This window comes from Coregonus lavaretus, assembly GCF_964263955.1.
Source record: "Coregonus lavaretus genome assembly, chromosome: 2".
In the NCBI taxonomy this organism is placed as follows: Eukaryota; Metazoa; Chordata; class Actinopteri; order Salmoniformes; family Salmonidae; genus Coregonus; species Coregonus lavaretus.
In genome coordinates, this window is record NC_139989.1 from 55,737,710 (window position 1) to 55,751,990 (window position 14,281).

Consider the following 14,281-nt stretch of genomic DNA (forward strand, 5'->3'; position numbering starts at 1 on the left):
CTCCAGTTGTTCATTCAGCCCCCAATACATTGCTATTTCATTCACTGTTCCTCAGTCTCCCTGCCTGGGATGTAAGATCTAGCTGTTCAATCTCTCAAACCTGGCTGTCATATAATTGTGTGCAATGTTCCTGTGTCGTCCCCTGAGGTGGTCGGAGACACTAGACAGCAGATAAGAGGCTGTTTGTAGGTGATTTTAAATCAAATGCCAATAGCTTAGGGACCTGTGGGGAAAGGCACAGCATAAGAGCAGAGTGGTACAGGGGAGCTGGTGCAACACTAGACCTCCTGGGTAGTGTTTAGTAGGTACCAAACAGGAAAACATACAAAAATAAAACAAAAATTAAAAGAGCATTCTGATTGGAGTTCAGGTAGTGATTCCTTTGTTTGAGTTTGAGTTTAAGTTTATTTTTACAGGGACAGTGCACATTAATCAACGTTTCAGTAAAAGTGCCGGTTTTAGCCAGCCGGCTAATTTTCAACCGCAGTCCCTGGGCAGGTTATTAAAAACAATTACAATATAGATAATAACAACATAGAACAAGACATAGCATACAGACATAGCAACATAGGACAAGCAAGACGTAGCATACAGACAGAGCAACATAGAACAAAAAGCAGCAAGACAAAATTCATAAAAGCAACAAAGTGTTTCCACACCTCACAAGTTACAGACAACAGACATGGAAAGCGGCAACACACAGCTAGGGACCATGTTCACAAATCTGATTGACCTTTAGCCATGTCTTCAAGCATTTTGTGAAAGTGTGATATGTGGTGCAGTTATGTGTGTCTTATGGCAGTGTATTCCAGACATGGGAAGCTCTCACAGAAAAAGCGGATTTACTAAAGGTGCTTTTCCTTAGGGGAACTACACAGTCACCTCTCATGGCAGACCTTGTGGATCTGCTGCCATATGTTTGGGTTTTCTGTTTAACAAAAATACTGAGTGGAGGGGGAGCCAAGCCATTTAGGATCTTGAATACAAGACATGCATCGGTGTATTGCACAAGATTTTCCCAACTCAGGAGCTCATGCTTTCTAAGGATGTGACAGTGATGATGGCTATTGGGCTTCCTATCAAGCACTTTGAGAGCCTGTTTGTAGACAGACTGAATAGGTCTTACTGTTGTACAGCAAGCTTGGGCCCAACTAGCCAAACAGTATGTTAAGTGGGGGAGTATCATAGATTTGAAGTACAGTTTTGCTACCTCTGTAGTCAAACAATTTCGTATAAATCGGAAATTAGCTAGGTTGAATTTGGTTATTTGAATGACCTTTTTCACATGCTTTTTAAAAGAGAGGTTGGAATCAAGTATGATGCCAAGGTACTTAAAATCAGATACCCCCTGGAGCTTCTCCCCTGACACATAGACTTCTGGCTCAGTAGCATCTGTTGCCCTCTTTGTGAAGAACATGCAAACAGTTTTTTTCACATTGAGATGCAAACACGAGTCACTGAGCCACTTTGTAACCTGGACCATTACAGTAGTGAGTTCTTGTGCAGCTTGTTGTTTGCTCTTTGCATGCACATATATCACTGTATCATCTGCATACATTTGAACTTCAGACCCAGTACAGACAGAAGGCAGATCATTAATGTACAGGCTGAACAGGAGGGGCCCCAGTATTGACCCTTGGGGCACACCCACATCATAGCTAAGAGTGGGCGACAGCTCATTGCTCACTCTGACACACTGAGTTCTGCCTTCAAGGTATGATTTCATCCATCTCAAGGCATCGGGGGAAAAGTTGAACTTGGACAATTTTGTGATGAGAATCTCATGGTTAACAGTATCAAAAGCCTTCCTTAGGTCCAGAAACACAGCCCCAACAACGCCCCCTTTGTCCATCTTGGACTTCACATTTTCCAGAAAAAAGCAGTTGGCCATTTCTGTGGAGTGTTTCGCTCTGAAGCCAAACTGCATGCAATGTAATGTGAAGGGGCTGTTGTTGAGGTGGGCAATCAGTTGTTCTGCTACACACTTTTCAACAACCTTTGACACCACAGGTAGTATACTAATGGGCCTGTAGTTACTCACGTCAGCAGGGTCGCCTGATTTAAAGATGGCCGTTATTATGGCCGACTTCCATACCCTTGGAAACACCCCGAGACCAATAGATGTGTTGGTGACCTTAGTAATGGGGCCAATGAGTGACTCTTTGTAGTTTTTAAGAAAGGTAGAGTCCATCCCAAACACATCTTTGGCTTTAGAGTTCTTTAGTGAGCTAATCACCTTGTCTACCTTTGACTCAGAAACCTCCCTTATGATGAAGACAGGTTGAGCATCATTTACTAGCACTGAGCCCAAGAAACCAGTGGAGGGGTTCTGTGTCAGTACCCTGACAGAGTCAATAAAGTAGGAATTGAAGGCTATTGCTATTTCGACTGCATCCTGTGTTAGATTGTTATTCACCATGATTTCTAGTCTTTTTGCAGTGTTACTATGGTCTTTCCCTGTTAACTTTTTTAGATTCTCCCAGATCAGTTTAGAATTTCCCTTTGCTTCACCAATTATGTTAATAAAAAAGTTTGCCTTGGCCTGTCTGATTTCTTTCATCACCTTATTTCTCAACATGGTAAACCTACGTCTGTCATGCTCTAATTTGGATCTTAGGGCTATTTTTAGATAATAATCTCGTTCTTTCATCAATTTCCAGATTTCTCCATTTAGCCAAGGAAGAGTGTTCTTTTGGCCAGGTTTGGATTTGATTTTCTTTAGGAAACCATTTAATGTAGTCTGGATTGTGGATAGAAAAACTTGACTATCAGCTTCCACGTCTGCATAGGACAAGAGATCATTCCAGTTAATTCCCTTAATTGCATTTTCAAAATAGCTTAATTCACTCTTAGGTATTCTTAGTTGATCAGGCTTTCTAACAGTAGAGAGGTTAAACCTGCTCTTAGACAGCTTTCTGGCTATAAGTGTCAGATTATGATCAGATAGCCCAGTAACCATATTGAATGATTTAGTCACTCTCTCTGGTTTATTACTGAACACCAAATCAATCTGTGTTTTAGAGCAACAAGTCACCCTGGTTGGCCCTTTAACTAGCTGTGTAAGGTCAAAGGTATTAGTGATCCGTTTGAGGGTTTTCCTACAACACTTGTCTTCATAATTAATGTTAAAATCTCCCATTAAGATGACCTCTTTCCCAAAATCACATTCCCTAAGCATGTTATTAAACTGATCAAAAAACACACTTTTGGTGGAAGGTGGCCTATACATTCCAATGAGGGTAAAATACATTTGGGGAGACAGTGTAATGTTCAGGCCAATACATTGTAGTTCATTATCACCTGACCACTCAATTTGTTTACATCGGATATGTTCTTTAATATAAATCATCACACCCCCTCCTCTTCCTTCAGTCCTGTCTCTCCTGAAAACATTGTAGCCAGGCACAATCAAAGCAGCAGATGGAGAGTTTCTATGGAGCCATGTCTCTGAGAGGCAGAGAAAGTCAAGGTTGGAGTCTGTGAGTAGATGTTGAATTTGATCACTTTTTGGAATGACACTACGAATGTTCAAGTGCCCCCATAGTAGTCCCTTGGGCTTAGCTCGTGGGTCCCAGATGACTCGAGAGTGATTGACACATTGAAAAAAGTTAAATTTTCTGTGTTTTCTGACGGCTGGGTTTAGGCCGTTTTGTTTCGTTTTGATTAGGGGCAGTTCGGTAGCGCAATTAACAATCCCTCCCGCCTGCACTGGATGCGGGAAACTAATTAAAACAGCTTGCATACCAGAAGCAGAGTCAGGGATCGCATATAGCGACTTTGGTATGTTTGAAGAGTCAAAATCCATCCTGGAGCCGGGTGAGTCGAGAGAAACCACAGGACCATAGCACTCACCCACCTCCACAGCGGCGACGATCAGTGGACGAGGCCATCCACCGCCCTCCACTCCGGTGTATCGCTGGCTCGGTGATGTTGGGCCCAGGATTGAGTTGCACATCCCCGGAGAGCAGGAGGGTAGTGAACAGGTAGTTTAACAGTTTCCGATAAATGTTGGACTTGTGTTTGTTGCGCCTAAGCGGTTCAGTAGAATAAGGAGCGAGGTAGACTTGGCCATTATTCAGAACATTATGGTATGCTGTGTACTGTCCGCTCCCGTGGAACGGTGAACCAATGTGTTTGTGTTTGGTGTTAATATTCTCCGGTAGTAGACTGATTGTGTCATCCCAGCAAGGACGCACTGAGATTATCAGTAGAGCAGCTACATAACTGACAATCATGGCAGAGTACTGGAGATAAAACACATAATTGCGCTTTAACTCTTTGCATGAGTTACTTAGCTGGGGTCGGCGTACACCTGATGGTTTAGATAAAATTACAGCATTCGAATGAGAAGCGGCACCTGCCGCACCACCCTGTCTTCCGTCCGCCATTTTCCCTGATCTTTCAAAGCTCAACTCTGGTAGGTAGACTCAATCAAACCATCTGATAGCCAGTACGGAAGAAGACGTTGACCCATTCTCTGTGTTGTCTCGTCAGTAGGTTAGACTGTGTGTCGTTGTTGGTTGTTTGTTTCACAAGAGAGACAAATGGTTGGTTATTTGTAAGAAATTAGTATTGTTTTTATGCCTCAGAGAGATGTGAATCCATGCTATGAGTCACTATTTTAATGCAAAGCCAACAGTAGAGACACTCCATCACGCCCATCAAGCTCCATGGGAGAGCTTCAGCGAGAAGAAAATTGCATAGCATAGTCTAAACACACACATCACAGAGCATATTCTAAACCTTTAAAACAGTGCAGCGAACAGAACAGAGCCATGCTCTCAAGTTGTGCTTCGAAGCTTCACACATCAAAAAAATCTATCCCCAAAGACTTAATGACACTTTTCTCTGTCTCTTTTGATGGCGCTGCAAGTCATGCAGGGATGACATGTGATGAGAAGCGTCGTGACAGTTCCAGTATCTTATGTAAAGTATTAGCAATGCAGATGACCCTCACCGGGGGATGGAATAGTTTAGAACAGCAAAACCAGGGTTGGGTAGTAACTGATTACATGTAATCTGATTACAAAAAACTGTAATCGGTTACATTACCAGCAAAAATATTTTAAATCAGAATGCAGATACTTTGAAAAACTTGATTACTTCTTGGATTACTTTTAAATTCAGAAAGGATGTTTGCGGGAAATTACACCTTTCTGTTTTCTCAATGACATTCAATTCAGCATTGAAGAAAGGCGCAACTTTTAAGTTTGTTCCACCTGAGCGAGTCTGACCACAAATCAGAGGCCACTATGACACACCAAATGCATTCTAATGCCTCTTAAGGGGAAATGTAATCAGATTACATTACTGAGTTTGGGTAATCCAAAAGTTACGTTACTGATTACAATTTTGGACAGGTAACTAGTAACTAACAGATTACATTTAGAAAGTATCCTACCCAACCCTGTGGAAAACGCACGGAGATATGATTTAGTTAGAACAAGGTAACCACCAGGATTTCCTCTACTTGAATGGACTAAAGAAAACAAGCAGCCTACAGAATCAACAATTGATATAACCTATGCTTTTGATATAGGATAGGCCTACATCCATCTTGCCTCTGAAGCAGTGTCTCTGTGATATTTCAAGGTAAAAATGTGATTTTTCTCTGACAGCCACTTATTGGTGAACATTCAGACAAATGCTAGGGGCTATTTAAAGTCTGGGACAGATCTACATTGCCATGCAACTGGCTGGAGCTGGACCACGGTCATCAAACTGACTGGAGGTCAGTCCAGTGATATCATCAACAGATTCAACTGGCAACCTGGTCGGGAGGGAAAATATCATCTTCAATCACAAGTGAGCCCGAATAAAATAACCCAATCTGGTTTATAGCCGGTGGCAAGACCGTCAGTGTTCAGCCAGCTAGACTAAGCCTGTCCAGAGCCATGATATAGTGACACACCTATAATCACAACCACACGGCAACACACAAGAACAATTTACTGGTGGGGTTGATGAGAGAACAATAAGGTTGGATGAGGTTCGATAGACTTCAGAGGGTGAGACTTCCTCACTTAGTCTCTTCAATGGGGAGTACGGAATGTTCTCGTTTGTTAATAACTGTGGGAAAATCAATGCCGTGACCTAGGGAATAGTACACCTGGTCACACACGTAGATGGTTAGATCATTGCGACCTCAAAGAAACACTAGGTGTAGTGAAGACAGTAAGGCCAACTATTCCTAACATACCAAAACACAACAAACACTCTACAGATACCAAAAACCTTAATTGAAAATAAAACCATTCCGTATGCTCAAGACATTTTAAATTGAAGCACCACCTGGAAACAACAGATGGCCTACAAATATAACAAAGTTATGTCCCATAGTAAAAGCCAAGGCTATTTTAGTCGTTCATGACATTATGGAGCTATAACATTGAATTGAGCACAAAGTGATTTCATGGTAAGGGAAACCATAAGAGACTTTTATTTTGAAGTGGTTGTATTTGGATATAGCACATCAGATATGCCCATTGAATGATGACATTCTCAACCTCATCCTTTTGATCATTTGCTATTTGAAGTGGACTCTGAAAGTCAAGTAGTTTCAACCTGCAAGCGGAGAGTCCTGAAAGAAAACTACATAAAACCCTGAACTCGCTGTCCCTTCTGTTAATTGCACATTTACATTTACATTTACGTCATTTAGCAGACGCTCTTATCCAGAGTGACTTACAGTTAGTGCATACATTATTATTTTCATACTGGCCCCCCGTGGGAATCGAACCCACAACCCTGGCGTTGCAAACGCCATGCTCTATCAACTGAGCTACCTCCCTGCCTGCCATTCCCTCCCCTACCCTGGACGACGCTGGGCCAATTGTGCGCCGCCCCATTGGTCTCCCGGTTGCGGCCGGCTACAGCAGAGCCTGGATTGGAACCAGGATCTCTAGTGGCACAGCTAGCACTGCGATGCAGTGCCTTAGACCACTGCGCCACTCCCACGCAGCAGCTAAATGAGAGGCCATCTGTCAAACCAGTCAAACTATTCTGCTGTGCCCGGTCTATTTTAAGTGATAACCTTCACCGCTCTCATTTCCCCGGCAAAACAATATGTCACCATGGAAATAAAGCGCTGTAACTGAGGTGTTTGTTTGGACTGTACCTGCTGTGAGACCAGAGAGTCCATATAGAAACACCTCAGTCAATGTACTGTAGAGCCATAAAGAGGGTCCATAGGTACGTGTCTCTAGAAGCAGAAAGCTTTTAGGTTGACTTTATGACTTACACCCCTTTATGACATTTCCATGGCAACTAAGGGTTAATTTGCTTCTTTTTATGTAAGAGGCCCTCATTCTTGTGAAGTATTGACATGTTTGTAATGGGTTAAATGAATCCTCTGACTTTATGACACAGTAATAAGCCTAATTGACGTTTCAGGGGAAACAGATATCACTATTGCTGAGGAATAGAGGAATGCAGTGTCAACTCTGGTCGTCATCTTATAGCAAACAGGAATCTCATGGTTGTAGTAGGCCTTTATTTATCATCTCAACCAAGATGTTCAAGAGTTACAAGATGATACACAGGGTCAGACAGAAAGTAACAGATTCTGAAATGCAGATTTGTGCCGAGGCTCTAAAAATTGTCTGCGACGTCAGGAAGTGATAGGCCTATGTCTCCAGAAGGACTATGTTAAGGACTTTTGTCCCCCCACAAGCCATCATTGTTTGGCCTTAGCAGGAACTCATAACCCCATTCTCTGCTTATACTGTAACCCTCTCTCAGGTCATGACTGAGAGCAGGGGTATCAGAACACAGCAAGGTCATGAAACAAAGAGAAGGCTCCTATTCTGGCATCAAACAAACAGTCTGGGGGCAGCAGAGCTCTCTCTCACACACCATCACTCTCTCTCTCTCTCTCACTCTCTCTCTCTCTCTCTCTCTCTCTCTCTCTCTAAACTGAGAGAGAGAGTCAGTCTGTGAAGATACAGTAATATAATCCACAGGGAACTGAAATGTTTTTTCTGCCCTTTGAAGATCAAGTGTAATGCCGCTGGGATCAAACGTACTGTATCTCATCATCCCAGATTGTACTAAATGAACTGCCAGTGTCTCGCAGCCAGGGAACTCCCACAGCCTGTGAACACAGCTGCAGAATTTTGTCGACAAAATAGAAAAGCACTGCAGTGCCAGCAGGCCAATGATGTACGGTTTCGAGTGGCTAAGGTGAGACTGTTTCGTCTAATAAGGAACAACACACAGTCCTTAACAACTACAGACCCTGTCTGGATGCAGCTGTAGAGATGATGTGTGACAGAACTCATAAAACCATTACAGAATATTTTTTTTTACATAGCTTTATTTTTCAAGTTCAAAAAGTTCCAATATACATTATATACTGAACAAAAATATAAACGCAACATGTAAAGTGTTGGTCCCATGTTTCATGAGCTGAAATATAAGATCCCAGAAATGTTCCATACACACAAAAAGCTTATGTCTCTCAAATTTTGCCAAGTTAATCCATCCACCTGACAGGTGTGGCATATCAAGAAGCTGATTAAACAGCATGATCGGTACACAGGTGCACCTTGTGCTGGGGACAATAAAAGGCCACTCTAAAATGTGTAGTTTTGTCACACAACACAATGCTACAGATGTCTCATGTTTTGAGGGAGCGTGCAATTGGCATGCTGACTGCAGGAATGTCCACCAGAGCTGTTCCAGAGAATTTAATGTTATTTTATCTACTGTAAGATGCCTCCTACTGTGGGGGAAAAAAAGTATTTAGTCAGCCACCAATTGTGCAAGTTCTCCCACTTAAAAAGATGAGAGAGGCCTGTAATTTTCATCATAGGTACACGTCAACTATGACAGACAAATTGAGAAAAGAAAATCCAGAAAAACACATTGTAGGATTTTTAATGAATTTATTTGCAAATTATGGTGGAAAATAAGTATTTGGTCACCTACAAACAAGCAAGATTTCTGGCTCTCACAGACCTGTAACTTCTTCTTTAAGAGGCTCCTCTGTCCTCCACTCGTTACCTGTATTAATGGCACCTGTTTGAACTTGTTATCAGTATAAAAGACACCTGTCCACAACCTCAAACAGTCACACTCCAAACTCCACTATGGCCAAGACCAAAGAGCTGTCAAAGGACACCAGAAACAAAATTGTAGACCTGCACCAGGCTGGGAAGACTGAATCTGCAATAGGTAAGCAGCTTGGTTTGAAGAAATCAACTGTGGGAGCAATTATTAGGAAATGAAAGACATACAAGACCACTGATAATCTCCCTCGATCTGGGGCTCCACGCAAGATCTCACCCCGTGAGGTCAAAATGATCACAAGAACGGTGAGCAAAAATCCCAGAACCACACGGGGGGACCTAGTGAATGACCTGCAGAGAGCTGGGTCCAAAGTAACAAAGCCTACCATCAGTAACACACTACGCCGCCAGGGACTCAAATCCTGCAGTGCCAGACGTGTCCCCCTGCTTAAGCCAGTACATGTCCAGGCCCGTCTGAAGTTTGCTAGAGTGCATTTGGATGATCCAGAAGAGGATTGGGAGAATGTCATATGGTCAGATGAAACCAAAATAGAACTTTTTGGTAAAAACTCAACTCGTCATGTTTGGAGGACAAAGAATGCTGAGTTGCATCCAAAGAACACCATACCTACTGTGAAGCATGGGGGTGGAAACATCATGCTTTGGGGCTGTTTTCTGCAAAGGGACCAGGACGACTGATCCGTGTAAAGGAAAGAATGAATGAGGCCATGTATCGTGAGATTTTGAGTGAAAATCTCCTTCCATCAGCAAGGGCATTGAAGATGAAACGTGGCTGGGTCTTTCAGCATGACAATGATCCCAAACACACCGCCCCGGGCAACGAAGGAGTGGCTTCGTAAGAAGCATTTCAAGGTCCTGGAGTGGCCTAGCCAGTCTCCAGAACTCAACCCCATAGAAAATCTTTGGAGGGAGTTGAAAGTCCGTGTTGCCCAGCGACAGCCCCAAAACATCACTGCTCTAGAGGAGATCTGCATGGAGGAATGGGCCAAAATACCAGCAACAGTGTGTGAAAACCTTGTGAAGACTTACAGAAAACGTTTGACCTGTGTCATTGCCAACAAAGGGTATATAACAAAGTATTTGAGAAACATTTGTTATTGACCAAATACTTATTTTCCACCATAATTTGCAAATAAATTCATTAAAAATCCTACAATGTGATTTTCTGGATTTTTTTTCTCTCATTTTGTCTGTCATAGTTGACGTGTACCTATGATGAAAATGACAGGCCTCTCTCATCTTTTTAAGTGGGAGAACTTGCACAATTGGTGGCTGACTAAATACTTTTTTTCCCCACTGTATGTTGTTTTAGAGAATTTGGCAGTACATTCAACCGGCCTTACAACTCAGACCACGTGTAACCATGCCAGCCTAGGACCTCCACATCCGGCTTCTTCACCTGCGGGATCGTCTGAGACCAACCACCCGGACAGCTGATGAAACTGTGGGTTTGCACAACCGAAGAATTTCTGCACAAACTGTCAGAAACCGTCTCAGGAAAGCTCATCTGCGTGGTCGTCGTCCTCACCAGGGTCTTGACCTGACTGTAGTTCGGTGTCGTGACCGACTTCAGTGGGCAAATGCTTAACTTCGAAGACCACTGGCATGCTGGAGAAGTCTGCTCTTCAAGGATGAATCACGGTTTCAACTGTCCCGGGCAGATGGCATCGTGTGGGCAAGCGGTTTGCTGATGTCAATGTTGTGCCTCATGGTGGCGGTGGGGTTATGGTATGGGCAGGCATAAGCTATGGACAATGAACACAATTGCATTTTATCGATGGCAATGTGAATGCAAAGAGATACTGTGATGAGATCCTGAGGCCCATTGTCGCGCCATTCATCCGCCGCCATCAGCTCATGTTTCAGCATGATAATGCACGGCCCCATGTCGCAATGATCTGTACACAATTCCTGGAAGCTGAAAATGTCCCAGTTCTTCCATGGCCTGCATACTCACCAGACATGTCACCCATTGAGCATGTTTAGCATGTTTGGGATGCTCTGGTTCGACATGTACGACAGCAACATTGCACAGCCATTGAAGAGGAGAGGGACAACATTCCACAGGCCACAATCAACAGCCTGATCAACTCTATGCGAAGGAGATGTGTCACGGTGAATGAGGCAAATGGTGGTCATACCAGATACTGACTAGTTTTCTGATCCACGCCCCTACCTTTTTAAGGTATCTGTGATCAACAGATGCATATCTGTATTCCCAGTCATGTGAAATCCATAGATTAGGGCTTAATGAATTTATTTAAATTGACTGATTTCCTTATATGAACTGTAACTTAATTGTTGCATGTTGCGTTTTATATTTTTGTTCATTGTAGAACAACATGTGAACGATCCAAATTCAAATTTTTTAAAATGAAGTAATTTCTTAGAAACCATCCCTAAAAGGACAAAAACAGGTAATAATACTGATAATTACAGGAGTTTACTTCAGTGTCATTAAATGAAGGGAATGAACACCCCCACATATGTCCCTGTTTTTGTCTATACAGTTATCTGGCAAGGTACAATATGATGGGAGTCCATTTGGCCCAAAAAGTATCCATCTTTAGTTGCAACCTGGCTGTCATATTGCATACACATCTTTCAGTCTCTGAGTCCATTGACTTACAGTTGGCAACTGTGGTTTGAGCCAATTGACCGTAATCATTTTCTGTGCAATCACTAACACTTAACAATCCTTTTTTATCTTCCAGGTTACAAGGTTTTACCCCCAATAAAATGAACAGTGGTTCCAGTGGTAACCTAATGTCTAGGATTGTCTTCACTTCTTTTTGAGTGTTCTTCCAGAACCCCTGTAACTTTGGACAGTACCAGAAGGTATGTGTGTGGTCTTCTATTGGTCCATTCTGAAATGCAGATTTGTGCCGAGGCTCTAACAAAGTCTGTGAGGTCAGGAAATCTCCAGAAGCACTATACTAAGGACTTTTGTCCCCCCACAAGCCATCATTGTTTGGCCTTAGCAGGATGGACTCCCATCATGGACTGCCATCATATATGTACCTTACCAGATAACTGTATAGAGAAAAACAGGGACATATGTGGGGGTGGGGGTGTTAATTCCCTGTGACTACTTTCACAAATTATCTCAGATGATTCATCTTCCACCACCACCACATTAGTTTCTAGTTCCCTTTTTCCTTTAACATCCTGCGTGTGTTCAGATGTATAACTTCTTATATAACTGAGACACCTCTTTTTGGGCTGTTATCTGACTTTCTAATATGTTTATACACTGGGTGATTTTTTTTAATGACCTCCCATTCCTTATGTCATTAGGTAGTGTCTTATCAGGAAGTACCTAAACATGTCATTTGGTGGTAAACCAAATTTGTAAAGGATTTGAGAACATTCCCTTCAAAAAGCTGGTTAATTTTGTTCAGTCCTTTATCTACCCATCTACTGAAGCCACGGTCCATTATGGATGGCATAAAGTCGACATTGTTAGTCATTTTCATGGCACATTGAAAGTGAAGTTGGCATTTCCAGTTCTTTCTTACTGCTGTCAATACCTTTAGAGCAGGGTTACCCAACCCTGTTCCTGGAGAGCTACCCTCCTGTAGGTTTTCGCTCCAACCCCAGGTGTTACTAACCTGATTCATCTTATCAACCTGCTAATTATTAGAATCAGGTGTGCTAGATTAGGGTTGGAGCAAAAACCTACAGGACGGTAGGTCTCCAGGAACAAGGTTGGGCAGTCCTGCTTTAGAGTGCATCTTATCCAGTCATTCTTCAATCTAACTTTCCTCCAATGTAATTGGCCTAAAAATGGTAATGAAGGAAGGGGTATTCTTGGATATTAATTTTGCTCAATTTATACCCAACCCTACCCAAAGTCTTGTTTAATCTAAGCCACCAAAGGATTTATAAGTTAGTTCGTAGCTCATACAAGTGTTTTCTGTTTATCCCATATTATGCTAACTGGTTATCTCAAATAAAACTAATGTGGGTAATTATCAAAAATTTAATAAACCAGCCTCGTTAGCAAAATAGTTAATGATAACCAAATGGTCTAATGGTGCTCCCAACAACACAGAACGAATGACCAAGAACAAGCCTAGCCATCTGGACACCCAGTTATAATCCCTGAAACAGGTAGTCAGAGCAGGGTTGCTCCTGAAAGACACATAATAACCAGCAGATAAGCCAGTGTCAGTCAATCAATCAATCAAACGATCAGTCAGTCAACTCTATATTTGTACCAGAGGGAAAATAGTTACTGAGGCACTGTAGTTACAGAGTGCCAAAAGTCCTAACTGATGGTCGTATGAGTAGGCTAGTGGAGTGACACAGACAGACAACAACATACTGTAACATCTCTTAACAATGTTTTGTTAGTCTTAGATATGCATGTGAAGATTTTGCACTTCTTAAACCCATAAACCCAACAAGGAAAGTATGGCGTAAGCCTAGCATACTTCCAATAGCACCACCCTGTGGCATTAGCCTACAGTACTCTAAATAGCTCCTAAAATCAGTGAGGTACAAAAGTTCTTCATAATAGGCATACCTACCTACTCAATCCAGTTTGCAGCTAGCATGGTAGACATTCCATAAAAAGACCAAAACGATGCATGCAATAGCCTAAAACCTTTCACAGTTTTAGGTTTAGTTGTAGGACAGAAGAAAACGCAAAATGTTCAGAAAAACTGGGAGATATAAGTAAAGTACCCTAACTTACCTCTTCCACTGTGAGCGGCATACATATTCTATATTCCTTCATCAACATATTCTTCCTCCGTCAGGACAGTTGTCTAAAAAACGACTAGAAGTCGAAAGGACGTTTAGGCTCTGTGTCTGTTGGCGGTCTATGGTAACTCAAACATTTGACAGCGCTAGCCAATTATCATCAAAGATATGAACGAGACTGATAAAATAAAATAAATATTTATCTTTGATTAGAACACCTATGCTATCTCAGTCCAGCGTTGAATGTGAGCGTGCGCTATCCCACTGCAATCACACGACAGAGCAGAGCAAAGTAAACTCAGTCATCTTCTCACTGAAATCACCAGAGGACATCCACTAAAACGACCCATTAGCAATATAATTGGCACGGTAAATATCAGCAACAATTCTGATGGTGATATTAGTAGTAAAAGAAAAGCATTACAAAAACGGTGATGAACTCTAGGCTAAATTCCTCTGAGCACTATCCAAGACTCATCCGAAGTGTAGTGTGGCAGTGCTAGCGTCCCCGACAAAGCAAGCACACAGCGAGCTCTGAATTGAGC

General features: G+C 42.3%; 1 protein-coding gene across 1 annotated transcript in view; it reads right to left on the reverse strand.

Moving 5' to 3' along the window:
- LOC311139757 (cytoplasmic phosphatidylinositol transfer protein 1-like) overlaps window positions 1–13,776 on the reverse strand; it is a gene marked incomplete at both ends in the record, with an annotated part of 90,813 nt that extends 77,037 nt beyond the window's left edge. The window contains one exon of the mRNA XM_084174699.1: window positions 13,729–13,776. Coding sequence (XP_084030825.1) covers window positions 13,729–13,776 — 48 coding nt within the window. The remainder of the gene's footprint in view (window positions 1–13,728) is intronic.
- Between the last annotated feature and the right edge of the window lie 505 nt (window positions 13,777–14,281).